The sequence below is a fragment of the Atractosteus spatula genome, chromosome 22 (assembly GCF_055471065.1).
Source record: "Atractosteus spatula isolate fAtrSpa1 chromosome 22, fAtrSpa1.hap1, whole genome shotgun sequence".
NCBI lineage: Eukaryota > Metazoa > Chordata > Actinopteri > Semionotiformes > Lepisosteidae > Atractosteus > Atractosteus spatula.
Window position 1 is genome coordinate 13895906 of NC_142727.1, and position 24408 is coordinate 13920313.

The 24408-nt window shown below is 38.6% G+C and overlaps 1 protein-coding gene across 1 annotated transcript in view; it reads right to left on the reverse strand.

The window, feature by feature from the left end:
• igsf9bb (immunoglobulin superfamily, member 9Bb) overlaps positions 1-24408 on the reverse strand; it is a 160234-nt gene that overhangs the window by 74547 nt on the left and 61279 nt on the right. Inside the window, exon 4 of the mRNA XM_088939434.1 lies at positions 3304-3455. Within this exon, the coding sequence (XP_088795560.1) occupies positions 3304-3455 (152 nt within the window). The remainder of the gene's footprint in view (positions 1-3303; positions 3456-24408) is intronic.

A 24408-nucleotide genomic window follows, 5' to 3' on the forward strand; every position in this document is an offset into this window, starting at 1 on the left:
TTTTTTCAGACCATTTTTAAATAAAGCCTGAAAGCTGAAAGGACATTTTGCTATTTAGCTCTTTTGCCTAAGGAGCTGCCAGCTGTCTGTTTCAGACATTTAGCACTAAGGCTGGCTTCACATCTTATCTGAAACCACATCTGTTTGAAACTGTACTTTCTTTTTAGCTGGCTCGGATTACAAAGACAAAACTTTTATGTCCTTTAAATCCGGGGACAAGAAAAAGCTTTAATGAGAATCATTTAAACTTTAACGCCGATATTGTAGAAAGCCTTCGTGGCGAGATGCAGCTACTGTAGGTCTGTGTGTTCAAAATTCAAAATGCAAAAAACAAGCACAGCAGAGAGCGGCTGAGAAAAAAAAAATTGTGAAACATCTGTCGCCCTTTAGAGCTCTACATTTCTAAAGACTATAAATGTTAAACACTCAAAGTTAAGAAACATAGGACAGTTCCATCCCTCCATTTTCCAACTCTTTACACACATACTGTACAGGGTTGCAAGGGATCTGGAGCCTATCCCAGCAGGCAATGGGTATAAGGCAGGATACTCCTTGGACAGGATGCCAGTCCATCGCAGGGCACACACACACAGACAGACACACACACCAATATTCCCAGATGTCAATTAACCTCCCAGTATGTCTTTGGACTGTGGGAGGAAACCGGAGCCCTACAAGGAAACCCGCAGTAACAAGGTGAAAGAACACACTGTACAAACTCCATACAGTTCCGCACCACGCGTTGAGAATTGAATCTGGGGCCCCAGTGCCGATATGCAATGCGAACCACCTTGCCACCATGCCTCCTGGAAACAGGACAATCTGCCACACTAAAATATCACAGATCAGATACGTGCCAAGGCCGCGATTGTTTCTTTACAGAAACAGGCCTGTATCACCTCTAACAGGCAACACAGCCAGCACTGCACTTCCTATGCAAAGGTACCCCACTGGAAGGACTTCACAGGATCTCCTGACTTTGCTGATGGGGCCGCTTCAAGCGGTGTCTTTTTCAAAAGGAGATTCCAGAGCGCGACAAGGGGCTCCAGGAATTTAGCTGTAAACGTCACTGCTTCCCCCCCCCCCCACACCCCCCAGGAAAGATGATGCCAGAATGTACACATGCAGCAAACCAGCAAGGGACTCCCCATCAATAACGGCAGCCATGGAGATGATGATACGTTTCAATTTGTTTTGTGACAACTGACACGTTGTCATTCCTGCATGTGGCAGGCCTGGCTTTCACTTGAGTTACAGCACAATTCTGTCTTGCTGCTGCGAGCACCACATAAGCAACACGATCTCAATTCTATATATCTATTGGGAGTCAGCAGTTCAAAGATTAAATGGCATTTGGGTACATGATTGTATTATTTTTAGAATTTAAGCTAGTCTTTTGATTGTTATCCACAAAGTCACCTACTGTATGTGAAATTTAGGACTTTTTAGAATAAATTGATTTCTCTCATAAATTTGTAGCTAATTACGGGTCATTTTATACCATTAAGCTTACATATTTTTCAAGTGCATTTCAACCTTTTCAAATTAACCCATGACCACCACATACTCCATATTTCCCATTTGATGAAAAGCACTTAGCCCCAAAGCACAATTATTCATGTAAACTATTACACCAGACAAAATAGAAATTATAAGCTTTTTAAAGTTGTGTGCCACTTACATCAATGTGTTCTCTTCAGAGCTAAAAAAAAATCAGCTGTTTATTGAAATGCTTTATGAATTCCTCCTAGCCTTGCAAAACCAGCCTTCCAATAGAACTACATTTGACTCTGCTTGGAATATTTGTACAGTAATATGTACTCACATCAACATGAAACCTGAAACTGAAAATGAAATTAAACACGCATATTAAAATCAACAAAAATGTTATTTCTATTGATTAACTTACCGAAGAAAAATTAATTCAACCTCACTATAAATACGGTAGATAACTCAGGTGTTGCTTGACCTAGGTATAACACATAACAGAGGTGTTGCTTGACCTTTTGTTCATCAATTACACGGTCAGGTCACAGGCACTGGCACAGAAGCTGGTCAAGCTAGTAAACTAGTAGAAAGCTTTGGGTCTGGCAAAGATTTTCAGCAACGTGTCACTCTAAATAATTCCGCCAGTGGGAGTGGCACCTCCAAATAACAATGGAAATGTCACTCTACACCAGAGAAATAAATGTCAGGTGTTGCTATTAGCGCTTTAGAAAACAGCAAGCAAGAAAGGCAGGAAAGATGTATTTTTTAACAGGATCTTCAGCAGTTTCTGACCTAATCTGTACAACACATTACATCATACTATAAAATGGGAAAACCACTTTGAGGTGAATGTTTCTCATCACTTCTTCTCGGAGGTGTTACGCTTTTAATGTTGCTTGACAGTTTGCACAACTGGTCATCTCAGATTTGTTTTATACTGTATATACATAAACCTTTGATTTAAATCATTTTTCCTTAAATACCCCAAATTTGGATTTCCATAACTGATTGTATCAAACATTGTCCAGGACTGCTGCTGTGGAATATTAGGCACAAGGCCTAAGATTCTGCCTTGAATTTCCTAGGCAGAGAAGTTCGAATTACACAGTTCACATTGAGAGACAGTAATTTCTGACATTTACAGTGCAAAGTTGAGCTATTCATAACATTCTGCATGAGGAGGTGTTATCCAATTTAGAAATGCAAATGATAGGAATGTAAAGAGCTCCCTTCTAAACTGAGGTTAGCAATTTCTGCAGGTAAGAGTCACAGGACAAAACCATTAACGGGAGCAAAATAGGATAAAAGATAAAATAGGGAATGCATATTTTCACTTTCATTATATTATACATATAATGCTTTTAAAACAAGTCAGCATGCTCTGTGAAAACTGCACCATGTCATCCAGTCCACATACAAATGAGACCATTGAATTAAATAATTTTTCCTTAAATACCCCAAAATGTGGAATTCCCTGTTAGCAACTGATTGTGACAGGGATTGGCCAGGAATGCTGGTAGCGTGCTACTGGGGATGGGTTTGGGAGTTTGGAAGTACTGTCTTCTGGGGCAGTGAAAGTACTCATGTGAGGGAAGTGTTGCAGCTCAACCCCACATGTCCATGACTTCTTGCGTGCATCCTGTGGTGGGACCCTGGCGACATTAGCGCCATCTAAAGTCAACGTCATTGCTGCATGGTGGGCAGGTTTCAAACTACGGTTGTCTGGACTGCCAGCTATCGAGGTCAAGAACACTGTAGAGGACCTGGGAGGTACCTTACCTTATACTTCCCACTGTCCCCCAGGAGGTGCCTTACCTTATACTTCCCACTGTCCCCCAGGAGCTGTCCCTCTCGCAGCCAGCTGACCACGGGTTTGGGGTTACCAAAGGCAGTGCAGGTCAAGGTGATGCTGCCCCCTTCCTTGGCCTCCACATACTGTGGCGGGGTCTCCGTGAAATTAGGGGGAGCTGAGAAAAGAGAAAGGGGAAAAACTGCTAAGCTACGTGGACAGGTTGTCCATTAAATCCCAGATGAGGAACACCACTTTGTTTTTGTAAGAGGCAGCTGTTCTGACGCTTCAGTAAACACCACGCACCGTACTGGCCTAAAAATAGCCTCTTTCTCCCCCTTGATTTTAGAGAAACAAAAGAACAGATGTACTGACAGAACACAACATCAAAGGAACTGATTTTTTTCTTCAATCCGAGTGCGCTGGGAGTACTTTACTTATACGAAATCCAATGCTTAATCCATGCATGCACTGGTCGAACTCCAAACAGGACCGGATGTCTACGTTAGCAATCTGGTCATTTGGAATCTGGTCCGCTTTACTCTGCTTGGTCGTAAACATTCGCAGGAGACCCATGAATTGTGTGGAAAATTGAAATATGCAGTGCCTTCAGAAAGTATTCAGTCCCCTCCACTTTTTCCACACTTTGTTGTGTTGTAGACTTATTTCGAAATGGACTGAATTGATTCTTTTTGCCGTCAATCGACGCACACCACCCCATAATGAGAAGGTGAAAACTCGTTTTTAGGAACTTTTGCAAATTTATTACAAATAAAAAACTGAAATCTCTCATTTACAAAAATATCCAGACCCTTTATTCAGTACCTTGTAGGACCACCTTTAGCAGCTGCGAGTCTCCTTGGGTATGCTTCTACCAGCTTTGAACACCTGGATTTGGGCAGTTTCTCCCATTCTTCCTCGCAGATCCTTTCAACGCACTGTATGTTTATAATTAATATTTTTTTTTGTGCCTAAATCTTGAGATACCGTCAGCATGTCAACTGTGTTTTAATGTTGTGATCAGCTTATGGTGATGAGCAATGTCATCTGTATTCAGGGAAGTCATGCTTTCTGCATTTGCTGAAAAGCAGCCCATCACAATATTTATACATCTACTGACATGTATAACTACAGTATGTATCGCCTGCTTTTACCAACACCCCTCTCTTCTTCTTTTCACAAGAATCATTTATTTAATTCCATCTGCATTTCTCTGGAGCGGTCTCCTTAACCAGCCCCCAATTTCCCAGCTACACCAGTGCCATATATCACTCTCTGCTTGTTTCAATATTTCAGTGGAAAAGCCCCAGAGCTTTTATGCTACAAAAAAGCTTCAAGCTTCCCATTTGCTGTCCCGGTGCAATATCCTTTATTGCTTCTGTCTCTCTCTCTCTCTCCACCATATCTTGCACAGACACCTCTCTGAAACTACAGTAAATGGGCATCATATTTAATTTCTTTCCCCGACCTGAAGTCTCGGTTGCATTTCACCAAAGTTGTTTTGGGATGGATAATTATTTGGCCGAGTCCAAAACAAACGTTTCGGAGCCAACACTTCTTAAATAAAATGGACACATCTTTCAGACTTCAGGAACGCAAACCATAACGAGTCCTGCAAAACCATTTCAAAGCACTTCAATTGGCCGGTTATGGTATTGATAGTAGAGCTGATACCTAAAATACCTGAAGATCCCTATAGTTCCAAGGAATATGGTTTTAACATCTGAACGTGTTGCCAATGAATAATTAGGATTTGACTTTCAACAAAACATCATCGTCAAACTCTACTTTTGTAGTTTGTCTGAAATTGCTACAAAACCCTTTCTTCTCACAACATTTAAAGTGTCATAAAGTAGTGCAGGTTTAATAAAAAAACATGGCTTTTTCTTAGAGCTGTGATTCCAGGTATCTTTTTTTAAAATTTTTATTCAATGGAATGGCTCTGTCATTTATCAAATGGAGCTATAATTTATATTCTAGCTAGAGAGCCTGCTGTGACAGATACAGGTCTATCTCGGGCCTGAAGTGCATTACGACTTTGATTATTGCCTATATATGTCTTTAAGCTTGTTTAATTCAAATCAACTTCTTCATTTCCTTTTAGCACAGGAATGTGTTGACTGCATGCTGCTGAACACGATTACTTGCTCCACCATAAATTACCATATAACTCTATAAACTTACTGCAGGGCAGATCTTCCATCTTAAATCTCCTATTAACATAATCGTTTTTGAGCATGTTTTATTTCCATATGTTCCATTATCTGCGGATAGAGCTCTGCACCACAAAAATGAATATGAAATAAGTAAAGACATACCCATTACTGAAGTTACTGTGCATTCTTCCCTAAATAAGTAAGAGTGTTCTAAAAAAATATTGAGTTGCACGAAAAGCACTGTTAAAATCTTGGGGCTGCTGCTTACTCTACTGTATATTAAATAAAAAAGAAAGCAACATCCAACCTCATGTACAGTAAGTGAAGGTTTAGTTTCAGGGTCACAATGTTTGAGGACAAACTCTGTACCTTTTCTGTATACTGTAGGAACAGTACCAACATGTTGTCTAGGCACAGTGTACAGTATGTACTGTACCACAGTACAGGTAATGTTTTCTGTTTACATTTGTAACAAATATACTATATTTTGAACATGTTTTAAAATGAATGTGAAAAGGAAATTATACTGCAGCTGTTACTGAATCTTTGGTTTCTTAAAGATACTATGCTGAAAACGATGTGTCCGATTTTACTCCAGTACCAGGTGTGACACAGCACAGCTTGCTTGGCTCAGTAAAACTGAAGACATGTGGTCAAACTTTGCTCTGAGACAATAACTGGGAATTCTGCATGTCTGGCAGCCTGCTGTTAGAGAAATCATCGCCAGGAAATGAACATTTTTAACTAGTGTGGAGTGGGGGAATATTAAAAAAATAGGCTTTGGATGTATTGCTAGCACACTAGAGCTTTTTAAACTCGACGTCACATGAGCTGACTAAAAACTCAATTGACATTAAAGGAATATACAGGTACCTCTGCCTCTCAATTTGTTCAAGTGGGAAGACACTCATTATGGGGTTTGTGAAAAGTATTTGATTTTTCTCAATCGGGACGGTTTTTAATTTAGTCTGTTTCATTTTGCTTTCATTCACCTTCATTCATCTTTGCCATCCTATAATGTAGGTCAGTGGACATTCTTCACTTATCTCCAGGTGTGGAACAATCACAAATTGTTCCACGTTGTGAAAAGCCCATCCTTACATTGGGTTCTCATTTTACCCCTCTTCTATACCTTACAGTGCTTCTTTTCCATGTGATCTCTGAGGGGCAATACATTCCAGATTTAGCTTCTTTGCTCAAGATCAGCTTAGAGTTCTAGATCAAAATGTTACTGCAGTGTAGCTTTTATTTTAAATTATAGGGGCTCTCTGAAGATGTGAAACTTTTCACATGTTAATACCATAAGGGAAGGATGAGAAGAGGCCACTGCGTGCCCTTCAAATTATTGTGAAACCACAACTACATCTAGAAGTGGACTATGTGAGCCCTATTTTACAGACCCTGACTGGTAACAGTGCTATGACTGCGTTGTGTGCTTTACCATAAGTCACTAAAGAAGTACATCAAGAATGAGAATAAAATATTCAAAATAATACCTATCCTGGAAAGTGCACTATGAATTATTTTTATCCACACGCCTGCAAGGCAACAATATATTTGTAGTTCACTCATCATTGAAAGCAAAAGTGAATGTTGCCATTTTTTATAGGCCAAGCAAATTGTGCACTTAAGATCCCAAAAATGGGCTAAAGGCCTGTTCTTCTTTTAAAATGTCAGTTTAAGTATTCTTCTTCTTTACTAAGTAATGTATTGTTTGATAAGCTGCTCATGATACAAAGCACATTAAGTAATGTAATGTTTTTTTAAAACTGCAGGCTAGTCATGAAGGATAATGCTTAAAATGCTGCCACATCAATCTTCACTACAACAAACAGTTTGAGCTCCTATTTTCCTAGACAGCAATGTTCCACAGTGACACTTTTATAACCAGCTATGAGAGATCATTAAGAGGAATATTGCTAAATGAATCCAAATCACTGGTGAATTGGAAGGACAGTGATGTATAATCACTTAAGACATGCAACATATCACCACCAAGAGCTCAATAAAACTGATGTCCGTGGAAGATTTATTGTTTGAACATTTCATGTGTTTACAGATGCAGTATATATAAACCCCCAAACAATAATCTATCTCACCAAGCAATTAATTGTCTTAGTAGACAGAACATTTTGAATATTAATATTATTAATATTAGATTCAGTAACTGAGTTTTGCATGGAAATCAAATATTACAATGCTCCAATAATAACAATCATATTTTAAACCGGGCACTGTAGTAATATGCCTTCAAAATAAGCGCCAAGTGAAATTCACCTTTTACCTTATGCTGTATTGGAAACCATTACAATTTAAATGGAAATCACATTACAAAAAGAGATTGACAGATCAAAAAAATGTCCTTACACCAGGTGTCAAACTACTGTGTTTCACTGAAGAATAGGAAGACCATGGATATACTTTAAGCATTGTCCAGTATATGGCACCTGGCTTGTTTACAGGCTGATACAGTACCTGCAAAAACATCTAGCATTCTACTGTACATGCACACTTATGAAAACCACACTGAAGTGCATTAAAAAACCAACAATAGGAGACACTGCTTTACACAACATGTTCTGGGTGTCTAGAACATGCAACATAGAAATGTGGTTCAAAGTGACTCCATCATTGCATTTAAACAATGGCTGGAAGATATCCTTGGATGAATCAGCTACTGAACGACCAAACATATACAGTACGACAGGCCTCGATTTTCAATTGCAGACATTCTAATATTGCCATTAAGTGTTATAAAGGAATGGTGATCACTTTTACTCATTTCAGAAAGTGGTCTGGTTTTTTGAAGCATCAGTCGCATTTTTAATTGCAGTTGACGATTTCTGTCATTTCACTTTTCACCTCAAGATCCTTAATATTCTTACATTTGTGTTTTCTTTTGGTTCAATACAATATACGTTTCATCAGTTCTTCCTACAAAAATACTAAGTGTTGCAAATTTTTTGAACCGTGTCTCCATTTAGACCTGTTGTCTTCCCCTCGTTAATGAAAACTGAGAGACTGTAACAATATTGACAGCACACCAGGGAGGAAGCTGCCAAAGAAAGGAATTGGAGAACAAAAAAGATCGCTCTGTATTTGTCAGCCTGCTTGTGCTTCATGATTTTTTTTTCCTGGCTCTTTCCTTTTGAAATACTTGGGTGGCTAATTATTCCACCTATAGTGTCCACAACAAGTATCCCACTTCTGTAAAAATACAGAAGAAAGAAAATCAGTAAAAATGGAAGACCTACTTTCATATTTACCTATATTTACAGCTTCTTCTATTAGTCAGAGCAAACTAGCCTACAAAAACTCCTCCTAGTTTAAAAGAAAATGGCAGATTTCCACAAATCTTATTTTTAATTTAAATGGTATCCTACTAGCAATCAATTGTCCTGTATTCCAAACACCTGCAACTGCTTCCAAAGAGTATAAGAGTAAATGGAAGGAATCTTATTCCAAGACCACAAAGGAAATATGAATGGAAAATGGAAGTGTTAAAACCAACTGAGTGGGACACTGGTTCCTAAATCAGTTGGGTACCACATTACAGAGCAGCTGACACACAGCAGGGCTTTGGAAAGCTGGCTACTCCCTGCCTTGAATGAGATATTAGAGAAAACAGGTGGGCTGTTTCACAAAAGATCAGGCAGTAACGAGATCTGCCCGATCTGTGATGGCAGTTGTGTGACAATACAGGTATGTCATATCCAGTTAGACAACATGGGAGGATTAGAAGTGGCCCTGAAGAATTATTGGTAGAAAGGATGTTTGAATGAGATTTCCTTATTGTGCCCCAATGAGCCTGTGTAGGTAGATGTATTCCTGCATATCGGAAGTACTCTGAGTGCAATAGCTAGGGACAAAATCTATGAAATGTTTAGATCGGCACAGGCAGGAGAACATTAGAAATGACACTGGCGAAACTTATGAATACAGTGGTGTTTCTTTCGAGTTAGTGAGAAAAAACGAGCCCAGAGACAACCAGAAATGACAACTGTGGAGGCCTGGAAAGACGATCAGGAGAGCAGGAGGACAGAGAATAAATTCCTCTCACTCAGCATAGGGCAGTGTTTCCCAGCTGGGATACCATCAACCATGAACTGGTGCCCGGATTAATTTTGGAGCAGAAAAAAAAGATTGGAATTAAACCATTTTTCAAGGGGGTGGGAATGGCCCAAACTTGAAAACAGATTTCCCCGTGACAGGATTTCAGTGAAGGCCACGTCGGTCTCTGATGGCACCTGCCTGCCGCTAACTTCATGGTTTTCCAAACAAAGATATCTGTGGGGAAGAGACTAAACTAAACTGTTTGATGCTTCTTTATTTGACTAAATGTAAGTGACTTCATTAAGGCCAAAACCCATGCAAGGAAATGCAGACTGAAAATGGGCAGATGGATAGATTTCATTAGGATTAAAATGCATTACATGTATAAACCCATTACTTACAGCACACTCACTGATAAAGATATATTAACTGGATAGATGCCACCCTATTCCTTAACTTTAGAAGACACAAATGTTTTTAAAAGTGGTAAAAAAGGGTGGGATGGGGGGCAGTGTGTTGCTTATCTTAGCGCTGTTATCAAAACAAGCCTGCCTTAGGCTGGAAAAAGTTGGAAACAACTCCCCAAGAAAGGGCTTAAGATTTTTAGAGGTGAGTAACAAAAGACTTCTGTGCCACCTCTGCCCATTAAAAGAAGCACAACCATCTCTCTACAGCATTAAAGTCATTAACATTACTTGCTAGTGTTAGTATTTCACGATGAGTTGAAGAAACTCAAGATGCTTTTCTATGTTAAATAAATAATACTACTGAGTTATCAGCACATACAAATTGGCACTATCAGGTATACAGAAGTGACTCACATTCTATCCTACCACTGCGAATGTACTGTATTTCGAAGATTTTCTTAAAAATAACAATAAACTACCAAGGAGGAATTTAAAACTTTTGAACTCAATGCACACTTGATTTCCAGTTGAATTCATTATCTATTCATACGCAAATTTGTGTTATGACATTGCTCATGCATTAAAATGAAATCCTTCATCAGGCATTATTCATCCTAAACAGAAGCTTGTTTCATAGCACCATTGCTGGTAGACAAATGCCAAGTAGTGCCATCTGCACTGACCTGGTTTTGCAATTTGGGCACCTGCCGTATCGGAAATGAACTGACTCCACCATAACTTTCGACATTTTGGCAGGAAACTCCAATCGCCAGAAGGGAATCAAAGCAGAAGTGTTTACTATGACTGCAGCAACTCAGAGAAAATGCTTGCTCTCAGATTCCTGTTGCAGACGAACCAGTAAACACCTGCACATGCACCAAAGAGCTCTTTTGATGTGGCTGTCTTTGGACAGAGGAAGCAGACAGATGCATTAAGGGGTGTCATTATTCCCTTTTCAGCATTTCTTTTAATTTTCTTTTCTTCCCCTGCCTTAGTCCCCGGCTATACAAATAGCAGTATAAAGTGAGGGTCTGTATTACAGAACAGAATCAAAGAATGGGGCTGTATAAAGTTGGCTTTGTCACACCGTCCCATTCCATTATAACCCAATCCCTAGCCTTGGATGACACAACTTTCTTTTACATTGTAATGGTAGCTACAGTACAGCCGGAACTCTGTGAGACTGATCAACGAGACCATTTTCATCTTCCTCACACTGGATTTTAACTCAGCCTTTCTAAAAATGAATAAGAAGTTATTAAACAGATCCATTATACTACCAGGCTCTAGTTTCTACCCAGCCTCAGAAAGAGAGAGCAACCCATCTGCCAGGCAGTTTTTCTAAACTGTGCTACTCTCGTGCTCACAGGAGTGACACTCACACTGCTGTGAGCCAAGTAACAGTGACATCACCACTTGGTTAAACTATTAGACATTCACACACTTGCGTAAGCTTTCACAAGAACAAATTAAAAGACTGCGAAGAAAGCAAGTTAAAAAAAGAAATCACAGGACCCAGCAAGCTGTGTAAATGTACGCAGATGTTAATCTCTTTCCCTCCCCTCACGCTAGTACAGGTGTGATATAATTGGCAGAAAAGCTGCTCGCCATGAGACTGCTGAAAGAGCACCATTTGCTTTAAGCCTAATTTACAGTGTTTTTTGCCCATTCCATGTACAGCTCAGGTATGTATCAGTCACACATAAACACTGCTTTAAATTAAAAAAAAACTTTCCACTTTATCTGGGTAAGCACAGTGAATGAAACATGAAACATTTATTAACAAGGACACCATTCAGCAGCCTCACTCCCCAAGACATCTAACATCATCAGGTAAATAGTTAAAACTAATCCAAGAAACAATCAGAGCAAAAACTTCGGAAAAAAATTAATATCAGTTTTAATTATGCGAAGTGGGGAAAAAATTAGGCAGAAGTTACAGTATAAAGGCAACCCGATATGCAGCACACGGCTGTGCTGAAAAATTCTTTGCATAGTGGTGCATGTATACCTTAGAACTCTAGTAGTGATTGCTTACTAGCTTTCAAAGGAAAAACACAAACATCAGCCATTCCCAGGAAATGCATAACATCAAAACCTTTCTATCGGATCAAAGCCATTGTCTTTATACAGTAGCTTTATAGTTTGGCTGTGCAATGATTATGTGTTCTACAGTACCTCTATCAAAGCAAAATACTTCCTAACTTAGCGAGTGGAATATAAATATACAGTATGTAAACTAATGTAATTTCCTATGCTGATAAATGCATGCGACACAAAATTTTGTTCTAGGAATAACAGAAAAAACAAACTCTAATTACATTGTTATTCATGTTTACAGGTAGTGTTCAGTAATGTGGGCATCACACTGGGGAGGGAGTTGCATCAAATTAGGCCAGGACTGAGAATGTTTTCCCAGTTGACTTATCTAGCTTAAGGTATTAAAAATAAAGTACTTGTATGTGTCATCGGAGTAACATTTTTACTTTTTTACTTTTTCCGTATAGCTATTTCTTGCAAGTACCTCTCCGATGAAGTCAAACGTGATAAAAAAACGATGAAAAGTCAGATCACAACAGCTCCCATCACAACTAACATCATGTTACTTAAGGATGCTACATTTTATAAAAAAGCAGCATGAAAAATGTCAAACTCTGTGAGTCACCTGTTGTATCTTAACAAAATAACAATTCTTCAGCTCCTCTTTCAGAATCACAACCCAGATTGAAAAGCAGTCTATGATGGGTACTATGATATTCTACAGTGGCATGTAAGGTGAAAACTGTGCGCCATATCTAGCTTTGTGCAGAAAATAGATATTATTCTGTACTTGTACGAATAATATTGATCAGAAATTCTGCATACCCCTGTAATAATACACATGGTCATTATAAGCATTTTGTAAGCATTTTCCATCTAAACAGCACGCTTTAATGTGGTGTTATTATGACTTATCCTTCCTTACAGGCAGGAAAAAGGTTGAAGAATGAATAAAAAGTGTAGCGTACAGTATATATACCAAAGAGACGGTAATTTATGGAGACAGTATTGCTGATGTGCATCTGCATATGCATAAAGCATATATCCAACTAATCAGTACAGTGGTTGTGGTTCAGGTGCATAAGCCCTGGATGAATGCCCTTATAGTAACCTCTGCTTAGGCTTTCCTTCCTAGAAAAAAAGATTATTCCGGCATTATCAATGATTTTCCTGAAGGATTGTACTGAGTAGAGTTGAAATACATTTAATCTCTGATCAGTGCTGAATGTATGGAATCTTTTAAGCACTGAGAGGTCATATAAATGCCATTTTCGGTGACCTCAATATGTACATAGGCAGCATCCATACAAGCAAACAAAACAATCAAAACAGGCCACAAATCGGATTTTGGGGTCTTAGTGCTAATCCAGACTTTCCTTTTATCAGTGTTGAAAAGGTACTGTAATTCTAAACAAGATCCTGTGTGTGGCAAACCAGTATCGGGGCCTTTGTTATTTTGCTGGTTACCAAAGAACCCCATTCTTTAAAGCATGCATTTCTGTTATCAACATCAGATGACAGTCATTATTTCAGCTCAGAGAAACCTACAGCATTCTGTAAAGTGCCTAAGTCAGTAAGCCTAATGCTCAGGGAGAAATTAAAATAGTCTCTCTCTTTTTTTTGTAACTATTCTGGGACTGATTAACCTAAAAGGAGGACTCAGTGTGAGGAAACAGCATGACTGTGCTTTTACGATTTTTCAGCTTGTGGCTCTGCTGAATAATGCAGATAAGGTCCACCAGGCTGTATCTACAGTAAAAGGTAACTAGAACAAGGCCTGGCAAAGAACAGTGCTTCTCAGTTAGCATCAGCCTTGATTTCAATTCAGTCTGACCGTCCAAATGCACACATACTGTATGTTGCATGCACTGTACCATGGTGAAAAAAAAACAAGCTTAATGAAATCCAAGTAGGTGTTTAAGACAGCATTGTAGTAGAAATAAATCGTGAAAGATTAACACATTACATTACATCACATTAAAAATTCTTTAAGTCTTAATCAACACCTCCCCTGGCTATGAAGAATGAGGGGAAGACCATGACAGATTATATCCGTGTTCCTACACCACATCATCTCCGCCATCTAATACTGGTTTCACACTAGAGAGGTGCTCATCAGTACACTGGGGAATGTTCATGCGGGGGGTATTTTTGCATAGCTAGCAGAGTGTTTGAGGCCTGTCTTCACAAAGGGACAGATACAGTAAGTCCTGTGATGTAAGAACATCAACTCCAACTATCTAGCTTTAGCTATTATGGACCATAAAAGACGAGCCCACACACACACCGACATTTTGTGCATTGGGTACAACACTGGATTGTTCTAAAAAAGTACTGGTCTAAGTAGTAGCTACAGTATAATCAAAAATGTCGGTGGCAAAGAGTTTGTGAAATGCACTGAAACAAGAGAAGTGAATTAAGAGTGTACAGAATGTTTCTCTGTGGGATATACTGGAATATAGAAAATACATAATGAGTATATAATATAGGCCACCCAGTGCAGACATGGATATTGAGGACAAATAGCTTACTTTATGATGAGAACATAAAGGGGTGAAGCAAAAGTGACATGACATCAATAGGAGATTTCAATTTTCCACATATAAATTTGGGAATTGTGACGGATGTTTTTAGAGTTAGATGTACTATCAATCAACTATCAACTATGGTTGATGATTGCTTATTAACCTACAATAGCTTGTAAAGTTCACAAAAGTGAGGATTATTTTGCTGCCCAGATAAAACCAATAATACCTAGGTTTTATTGACCTAATCTTTTCAAACAATCAGGATATACAGGAATCAAGTGAATAGATGTTATAGAACCAATGGAAAATGTCGAACGTTACATGGTAGCTTTTGATTTATAACCTAGTATTTTCTAAAACTTCAGTATATAATTTTATAAAAACAGACTACAAAGCAATGAGGCAGATGTGAACAGAAGGGTTCGGAATCAACAGAAAAAGGATGGCTGTGCGTTAAAACCCCAATACAAATACATCCAACTCTAATAGTTTAATGGAGAAATTAAAAAAATAAATCAAAAGGAAGAGGCAGCTACAGGCTGTAAAAAGGCTCATGTAAAAAGGCGTGAGATTCAATTATTGAGAAAGAACATGCAGTACTATATGAACAACAGAATAAAGATATTACAATTGCTAAGAGAAAAAATATTGTAACAAGAGCTAGAATAATACAAAGCATTAAGATAAAGTTGTGGTCCCCCATAAAAGATTAAATCTCAAAAAGAAGTCATAGGAATCCAAGATAATGTATGGAATGTAAATTGGTTAAACTGGGGGCATAACGTCTCACTGAGTAGATAGGAATAGTAAGCAGTGATAGGACATCTGTACCAGGTCCATTGGTCTTTCTGATCTACTTCAAATATTTAGATTCTGTTAAGGTTTGCAAACTAGTTGAATATGTCAATGACACACGAGCAGGGTAAGTGGCAAACACATCAACAGTAGAACAGTATTACAAAAATCTTGTAGAAAATCGTGGATTGGCAGTCATTGGTAGGAAACACATGACAGAGATCTGGGTATTTATGAAGATTCTTCTCTGTCCCCATGTGGGCAAACAGCAATAAAAGCAATCAGAATGCTTGGGTATATAGTAACATTTGCGGAATTTAAACCTAGGGAAACTACTGTATGTTCAAGTTTTATTACATATTGGTAAGACCTTGATTACAAAAGTGTTCAGTTAGGGGCAAAAAAGAATCTATAGCTTTATAGCTTGTCTGAAAACCAAACAAAGGAAATTGACAGGAGTTTTAATCCCAGTATATAATATCCTAAAGTGTATAGATGTTCTGCCCCATTCATATCAACTCGATTATCATATGGCTCTCATTTCCAACAACAGTTACCCATTATGTCTTCATATTTTACAATATCACATCATATCACTTTTAATAACTGCTTATCCAATGTCGGGACATGGTGGTATGGAGCCTAATGTTACAATATTTCTGTAATGATTACTTTTTTAGTATAAAATCAGTTTTAAGCATTGCCTTCAACAATCATATTAACTATTATATTTTACTCGTTTGCTACTATACAGCTAAACCTAAATGTAGTGTTCAGGGACCATCCTTCACAAACTTTTTGTTTCTCTGAATACATGCAGCTGAAAGCAAGACGATAATATTTGTATACTTGAACAACTTAGTAACATCAATTAAATCCTACTGGAAAATGTACAGATGCAGCCATTCAAAACGGGTGGGGTATTTCGCGGTATACCACGGTGGGCGTCGCATCAAAAACGCGGTATCACGCGGTGCATCGCATCATTTGACGTCATGCCGGAAAGTATCCGGAATCACCTTGTAAAATCACCAGGAGGAGCCAATAAAGCTTAACCTCTCATGTACAGCATTTGAGCTTTTAAATTTAAACTGTGTATTACAGCATGTTAATCATCAGTCATTAAAAAGTTGGTAAAATAAACATGAACTCTTAAAACTTGTATTAAAATCCTTGTATCTCCTACCCTAGAAAAATAAATGAAAAAGACATTTTTTCTTTTTTACAATGGCTGTCTGCCCCAAAAACATACTTATGGTGTGCATCACATTGCTGATTTACTGTACATCTGCCAGTATATAAGAGAGAGAGATCAAAGCAACTTGTAATCACCCTTCCTCCTATGAGTGAACAACGTCTGCAAAATGAAAAGCATTTGCCATAAGGCACAGTGATTGAACTTGAAGTTACAAGATGCTAAAGCCAGGAGCAGGAGATGGATACAATGACAGAACCAATAAAGCAAAAAAAGCTGAAAACCCCACCTTCATGACAAATAGCAATAGGGGATCTATTATTTTCTCATTTAAAAATAAAAATCACCTATCAATATAAAGGATCTTGGTTCAAACCCTAAAGAAAACAAAAACAGGAAGACATTAATATATCTGTGTGGAAACAAATAGGTACAGCTGAAAGCAAACAGTCCCATGTCTTAAAAATCGATACAGAAAAATATACTGGTCACTGGACAGATTACTTGCCAAAAAATACACAAATCATAATCAAGTAAAAGACAAATGAAACCAGAGATGAATTTCTTTTGTCTTTTTAGAACCCTCGCTGACAAGAGTGTTTCACAAATTCACACATCTCTCATTTCTGCTCAGTGCCAGGAAAATGATGAGATAGATGCAACACATATCTTAGAAGATGAAAATGCAATCAAAGGTGGCTAAAAAAAACAAAAACAAATTGCAGGCGTTGACTAATCAGTGTTTTGCTGACAGCAAACAATATTACAGAGACATGGTATTATTACCATTTTTTTTTTACAACCTCCCACAGATTCTAGTTTCTCCAGCTTATAAAGTAGCTGATGCAATTACCTCCCCCCGAATCCATAGCTCTCATCTCTGACAAGATAACTCAATTCCAGGAGATGCAACCACTCTCGGTGGTTTTATTGGGTTACATCAATGTGGCGCAGGCCTGGCTGCCTGTTCTCAGATTTTTTAACACAAGACTAGGCTTCGGCAGAGATTTCAGACCTGCTGCAGGCAGATCAGTCCATGATAGGTGTGCAGTGCGTCTCGAGGGCCGTCTCGGCATTCTAAAAATAGACCGCCTTCTTGCCCCTGTTGCAACCTGAGCTAAAAAAAGACCAACATTCAATTCAAAGATGAAAACACTGCGAATTTTCACCCCTGAAGTAATTTCACTTTTGGAGAAGCAGTCCCTTCTGATATTACTGCAGTCTCACGTCACCCTTTAAAGTCACAAATGCAGGTGGAAATACTTACATCGCACCTTGACCTCTGTGGGTTTGTTATTGTAGTAGTCAAAGGTAGGAAAGCATTACTTTTTGTAAACATCCTTTTAGTGGCCAGGTAAATGGCTTTAAGCGTGCGTTATAAACAAGTGCACGGAGGAGCTCTCAGATCTCTGTACGATGAGGATGTCTGCCGTCTTTTTCTTTTTTTTTTTTTTTTTGCCAATTGTTTCATTTGCAAAAGTATCAATGAAAAGCTGACAGTCACACTGGCGGGTGGGAGAGTGCAGTTTCGACAACAAAGGAGGCACACTGCAAGAAAGACAAAACTGCAGCTCAGGGCTCGCGATTCTTATCGGCCTACTAATTAATGAAAATGAAAGCAACATTTTAACTTGCACTGATTGTGATCTGGAAGGTGACCTTAAGAGAATTGTCTATGGAAAACAGCAGAATCATCATCAGTTGCCATAAAAGCAACTGCTACTGTATGTCTAGTCTCTCCAGATTTTGCTTTTTAATACTTTTTTGTAATACACATATATAATCACCTTAGCAGACTTGATCTGCTTATACATGTAATCCTTAGCTTTGTCCATTTTACATCATTTTCCTGCTATCATTTCTACAGGCATATCGCTAATTTTAAAGTCCTAAATGCAAGCAATCCCAGCCAACTAGCAGAGCGTCATGATGATGTTATGCTTTCAACCATATCTTTGGTTTCTGTTTAGGACTACTAAACACAAGCATTTTTTATCAATAAAACATAGCTCAAAGAAATGTGGAATATACAACCATAGAAGAGACAGCATTTCTGTCACAGGAAGAGCAACCAGGCTCAGCACTTCACCTTTCATCAGAACACGGCTGCTAAATAATTATTTAGACAGCACGCATTCACTGAGTACGCTGAGGTTCTTGTTAGAGGAGCCACATTTTAATCAATTTACTATTATCACAGGGCGCGGCATGTGTTGCCAAAAACATTCTAAGTATTTAACAGAACCAAACAGCAAAATCAGACAGTTACAGGTTACAGAGGCTTCATATTCAGAATGAGTTCGAGGCCCACCTGATGGAGAAAAGAATGGAGATGGGCACTTGGATGTTTAACAGGATTTTGCCACCCTGGCTAGCAGTATAAAGAGAAGGCATCGGCCATATGAAAACAGCATGTGTTAAAGAAAAGATTCTGACAACTTCGTGCCTGTGTCAAATAATCTCCTTATCGGTAACCAATGAAACCTTGCGCGGAAAGAAGCTGAGGGATTTAGCTTGCCAAACACACTGCTTGAATACTAAAACTAAAACTAATACACTACTAATTTTAAATTTATGGCAGAAATAACACAGAAAAACACATTTCAAATGTGAACATAAACTAATATTGAATAATAACTCTCACTATCAAGTAGCCACAATTATGAAATGGTTGTTCCTCCTTTAAAAAAGCTGTCCAGCGTGGAACACGAAGCACAGAGAAGATGAAGGGATGAGCAGTGTAGCTCTAGCGGTTGTGCAGGAACAGGTACCAGAGGGAGAGCCTTGTGGCGAAGCAGAAGTCACAAAACATCAGAAAACGACTGTCCCTAGCTCACGCTCGAAGGAAATGAACAGCTGTGAGATTCGGGCTGCCCTGAGGACATTTTATAATAAACCCAACTTCATTACAGAGCGAAAAATAAACGACTAAATGCTGAAGAACAATAACAGGAAATCAGAAAGCCAGTGGCGAAAGGGGTAAACATGAAACAGCCACACTGATATCAAAATAATAAAACCGTGCTAATTATTTTAAGCTCACATTCAGGAATTGGCAGCTTCAGCAAACGAAATGGACTTTTCAGCGGATGGTGCAGTATACGGACACATACAGTACTGTATGTAATGATGAAAAGAAAAAAAACGTTTTCCACTCAGCTTTGATACAAATTGACTCGCTTTACATAGTACAGTATATCTTTGCCGAGCTGCTTTCCAAGTTATAGTTCGCTTGATTACTTTGTAGCTGTCATGAAAAGCATGAAAAGCTAATAAGAATACAGCTTACGCTCATTGTCATTCTCTGTTCAAGAATGCTGAAATAATGGAGGCTAAATAAACAATTGATCTTGTTTAAATTCTCCTCAGATTCTTTTCTACCAAACAGAATGAACTCACCTACATTCAGCTCTGGAGAATGTGATACGTCTTTTTTTAAGTGAACAAAATGCAGAGTAGTGGTTAGGACTCTCGAATCATAACTAGAAGGTTGCAGGTTTCAGTTCCCACTACAAAGGTTGTAACTGAACCCTTAAGTCAATTGCTCGAGCTCAACAAGTTATATGATTGGTACCACCAATGTCTCATCCTGCTTTATGCCGTGAAAATCAGGTTGAACTATGGGTTTCAGGCTTAAATATGGACTTTACCATTAATTACTACATACTAAAACAATAATAATACTAAAAAGATAGTAATAATCAACATCGGCATTCAGTTCCACTAAAATTGGCATAAAAATTTATTAAGTTTATTAAGTTAAAGGCAGGTACTTTATTCAAACTGCTGTGGTAAAATGCCCCCCTGTATAAATGGGAGTCCAGGTCATCTCTGTGAATGAGAATCGTCCATTGACTTTGGAATAAACAGTTGAAATAAAGGAATGAACAGTTTTCCAGTACTAACTTTTATGAAAGCCTGACACCAAATGGAAGCGACCACATGGAGTGTTTCAGACATGTACAGTCCATACTGTATTACAGGAATGAGACATAAATCACGCTGCTGAATCGCACACTGTCTTGAAAAACTAAAATAAAATCCTCATTATCCAGTCATAAGTGAACTTGAGTGCCTGCTCGATATTCATCATCATTTTCTCCCCCTTAAGAGGCAAGAACACACTTTCTCACATGCCATGGTTCTGTGGCTCTGTCTCTTAATTAAATATAAAGCAGTCTGCCATCTAATTAGCACCTAACTGACCTGACAATGACGTGATGTGCTAAGCTAGGGCAGAAACAAATGGGAAAAGACTAACTTTCCTCAGACTTTCATCCGCATGGAGTGTAAACACAGATGAAGTTTTCTGAAACCAATTGGAGCAAGGAAACCCATTCAATAGAAAAACAAATCCAAGCAGACCATGCGAGATGTAAATTTCATCTCTTTGTCAGGACAGTGCTTAATCCTGGGGGGATTATTGATGACACAGAGTCATGGTAAAATCCTTTTACTTAAGTTAACCTCAGCGGATTTCTTTTTTGATACTTGAAATGAATGAAAGCAAGTACAACATGGAATAAGCCACCTCACTGTGACTTACTAGGTTGACATGCAATTAAAGCTGAAGCTACACAGTGGAATGACATGGTAAGACTTTCAGCTGTCTTTAAGACTTCCCCTACTTGAACCACAATGAAAACAAAAGCAAACTGTCTGTACAGATCCATAGGAATTAAATTTAAATGAAATCTGCACTGACTGCTTTTGTCATTAGTAGGAATTATACAGATCCCTGCTGTTATCACACAGAGATAACATGCAAGGAACTCAACAGCAAGCTGAAATCAGATCTTACATAAGCCCGTGTTTTATTAAGGGTGTCTTGTGGAAGGTGTATGATGACCATGAAAGTATGGTGTTCACTATGTTCTGTTCAACCGATTTTAATATCATCCAAGCGGGATGGTTGCAATTAGCTGCAATTTCACTCAGGTGAGAATGACATATGTGGATATACTGTATGTCAAATGATAAAAATGTTACAGTTTTAGACCTAGGCATGGTACTGAGAAGCGGACATTAACTTTAATCTCAGGACAAGGGGAATACAGACTCACATACATACAGGTACAATGAAACTTTAAATCTTTCGCATCTAATTTCAAATGCTCCGTGACAAAAAGTAATTAGTCCATAACTGGCTAAACAAATGTATAAATTCTTGTGTTTTGTTTCAGTTCCTGCCTTGAGATGGCAATGCTATTTTAATTGCCATGGAGTTTAATTTTTGAAGCTTAGGGCATAATCTTCTTTAGGAGATTATAGGGAATCCTGACTAATGCTTTCATAAAAGCAAAAAGATCAGTTTATTAAAATTTAATTAAACAAATTTGGTGTCTAACCGAAGCAAGAGTGATGAAGCAGGTGTCTTGATGAACAAGGCTAGGACAGAGACAAAGAGATAAGAAATCTGAAGAACAATCACCATACATATCATGATACAGGCAAGTCTATCCCTAACGGACAGTGTATCAACTCGTAATAAAAACGACAAAATCAACAAAGGACATGGAATGAGGAAATGTACAAATTTCATGTTATATTAATGAGGAATCAGCACAGGAAAAAAAAAAGATTCCTTTCAATCCGACTGTTTCACTATAGTGAAAAACTGCTAAAATGCATTATTTAGGACTTCTTTGTTTGATTCAATTTTAGTGTCTACTGGCCACCACAATTTCGTGTGAGGTTTAACATCCTGCAAAACCCAGCGTGCGCACCGATAAAATATAAATAGAGAGTATCGAAATTCCTCAGAACGAACAAAACATTTAGAGCATTTTGATTTCTCTGTAGGGCATTTCAGAACAGGAAATTACAGAACATGAGAGAAAATACTTCATGAAAATTCACTCGGGTCTGCATCAATTCAAACAGATCCAGTTCATTATTTGTGCCTGTGATGTTACATAGAGTATATATTTGGATTAAAATAAGTACACCCCACATCCTGTCATAGGTGGTGTTTACAGTAATGGTTTAGGGGTTGGCAGCAGTCATCAGATCACTTTCACCTCACTTGCCCTAACTTACAATCATTAGCCAGCAGCCATATCACTCTGCAACTCACAACTCACAACTGGCAACCCACTGAAGCTCAGCAGGTGTGGAAGAGATGTTAGTGGGGACAGCAGGGGGCACTCACCCTGCGGTCTATGTGGGTCCTAATGCCCCAGTATAGTGACGGGGACACTACACTGTAAACGGGCACCGTCCTTCGGATGAGACGTTAAACCGAGGTCCTGACTCTCTGTGGTCATTAAAAATCCCAGGGCGTTTCTCGAAAAGAGTAGGGGTGTAACCATGGCGTCCTGGCCAAATTTCCCATTGGCCCTTACCAATCATGGCCTCCTAATAATCCCCATCTATGATTTGGCTTCATTACTCTGCTCTCCTCTCCACTGAGAGCTGGTGTGTGGTGAGCGTTCTGGCGCGCTATGGCTGCCGTCGCATCATCCAGGTGGATGCTGCACATTGGTGGTGGTGGAGGGGAGCGCTATATAAGTGTAAGCAATTATTATTATTATCATTCCAGATCTTGCTTCCTAGATATAAAAAAGTGAATACCATATAGAAGCATCTCTCCCTCCTCCACCATACTTCCACCTTTGCTCCACCTTGGTTAACTGCGCACACTACATGTAGGTCCCAGTTTCCTCATCCAGTTGCCAGAAGGTTGCTGGTTTGTCAAGAGAGTTAAGCTAAATCCTAGCATTACTAATCAATCATCTTTCAGTACATTTCATTCTTGGGTCATGTTATTCCTCTTGACTGAGCTGTAATAAAGAATGCATGTATATACAGAGGAACCTCTGACTTTGTTGGATGAACTGCTCTTCCTTTTCTGAAACGTATAGAATTTGGTAATTACTACAGAATTAATCATATGTTCTGCCTATGAATACAACGATATTAAAATTAACTATCCACACCGTACTGTGTAAGTCACCTTGAAATGAAATGAACATCACTTTCTGTGTTGAAAAATGTTTTGTTATGCACTGAATAGCAATATGTATAATTCATTTGAAGTATTTCTTCTCTCTGCCTCAGCTGCTTTTTAATCCTAAATGGATTAGTGATGACCAGGAGTCATGTATAAATCCTTTTACAAACCTAAACTTGGGATGTGCTATTTTGTTCTCTTCCTTTTGAAACCTTAGCTGAGGTAAATACTGTAATGCACTGCCACTCCTTGGTGGTCTTTTCTAAACCCAAAAATCAGAACTTTGGTTTGAAGAACTATGAAGTACCAAAAATGGGACAGTGCAGCCATCTGTATTTAACCTGTGAATGAATACTATATCTGTATTTCACAAAAATACCATGGACATGCAGCCAATTAATCCTGCCAATGAACATCAATCTTGCCTGAATAATATGACTCCATCGTTATAATTTTTTTGCAACTAATAGCTCTGAAAGAAGAAAAAAAAAGAAAAGCTCTGGAAGGTGAGGCACTCCATGAGTACTTCGGGTTGCCTTGGCAACTCTCCATTTGGGAACAGGGAGAAAAAAAACATTAAAGACATGAAAATTAAGTTTTGCATACAGCTGTTGATTCCAGTTCAGGCTGGGAAACTTTGGGGTCTGGATCAGCCTGAGGTCAATAGTGGCAGCGGATGTTTCAATTTCTTTCTGTTATCACAAATACAACATCTACGTTGCGGGGCATTACACATACTGTACGCCATCAGAGCAAAAGCAAAAACCCTCTTAGAACTGGAGACTTTGCAGTAGAAAAGTGGAGACTGCTGATTGATCCGAAAAGAGAATGTACCAGTGAGCACTCGCATGCCTCAGGGTATGGGCTCTCAGGGCCCAGACTGAAGCTAATTTGCACAAGATGTGTGTGACAAAATACAGTATGACATTGCCAACGTGTGATGTGAAAATTGCAATACTTTAGGAACCAGCACCTGAACTGTCGCAGGCACTAAAAATTTGGTCA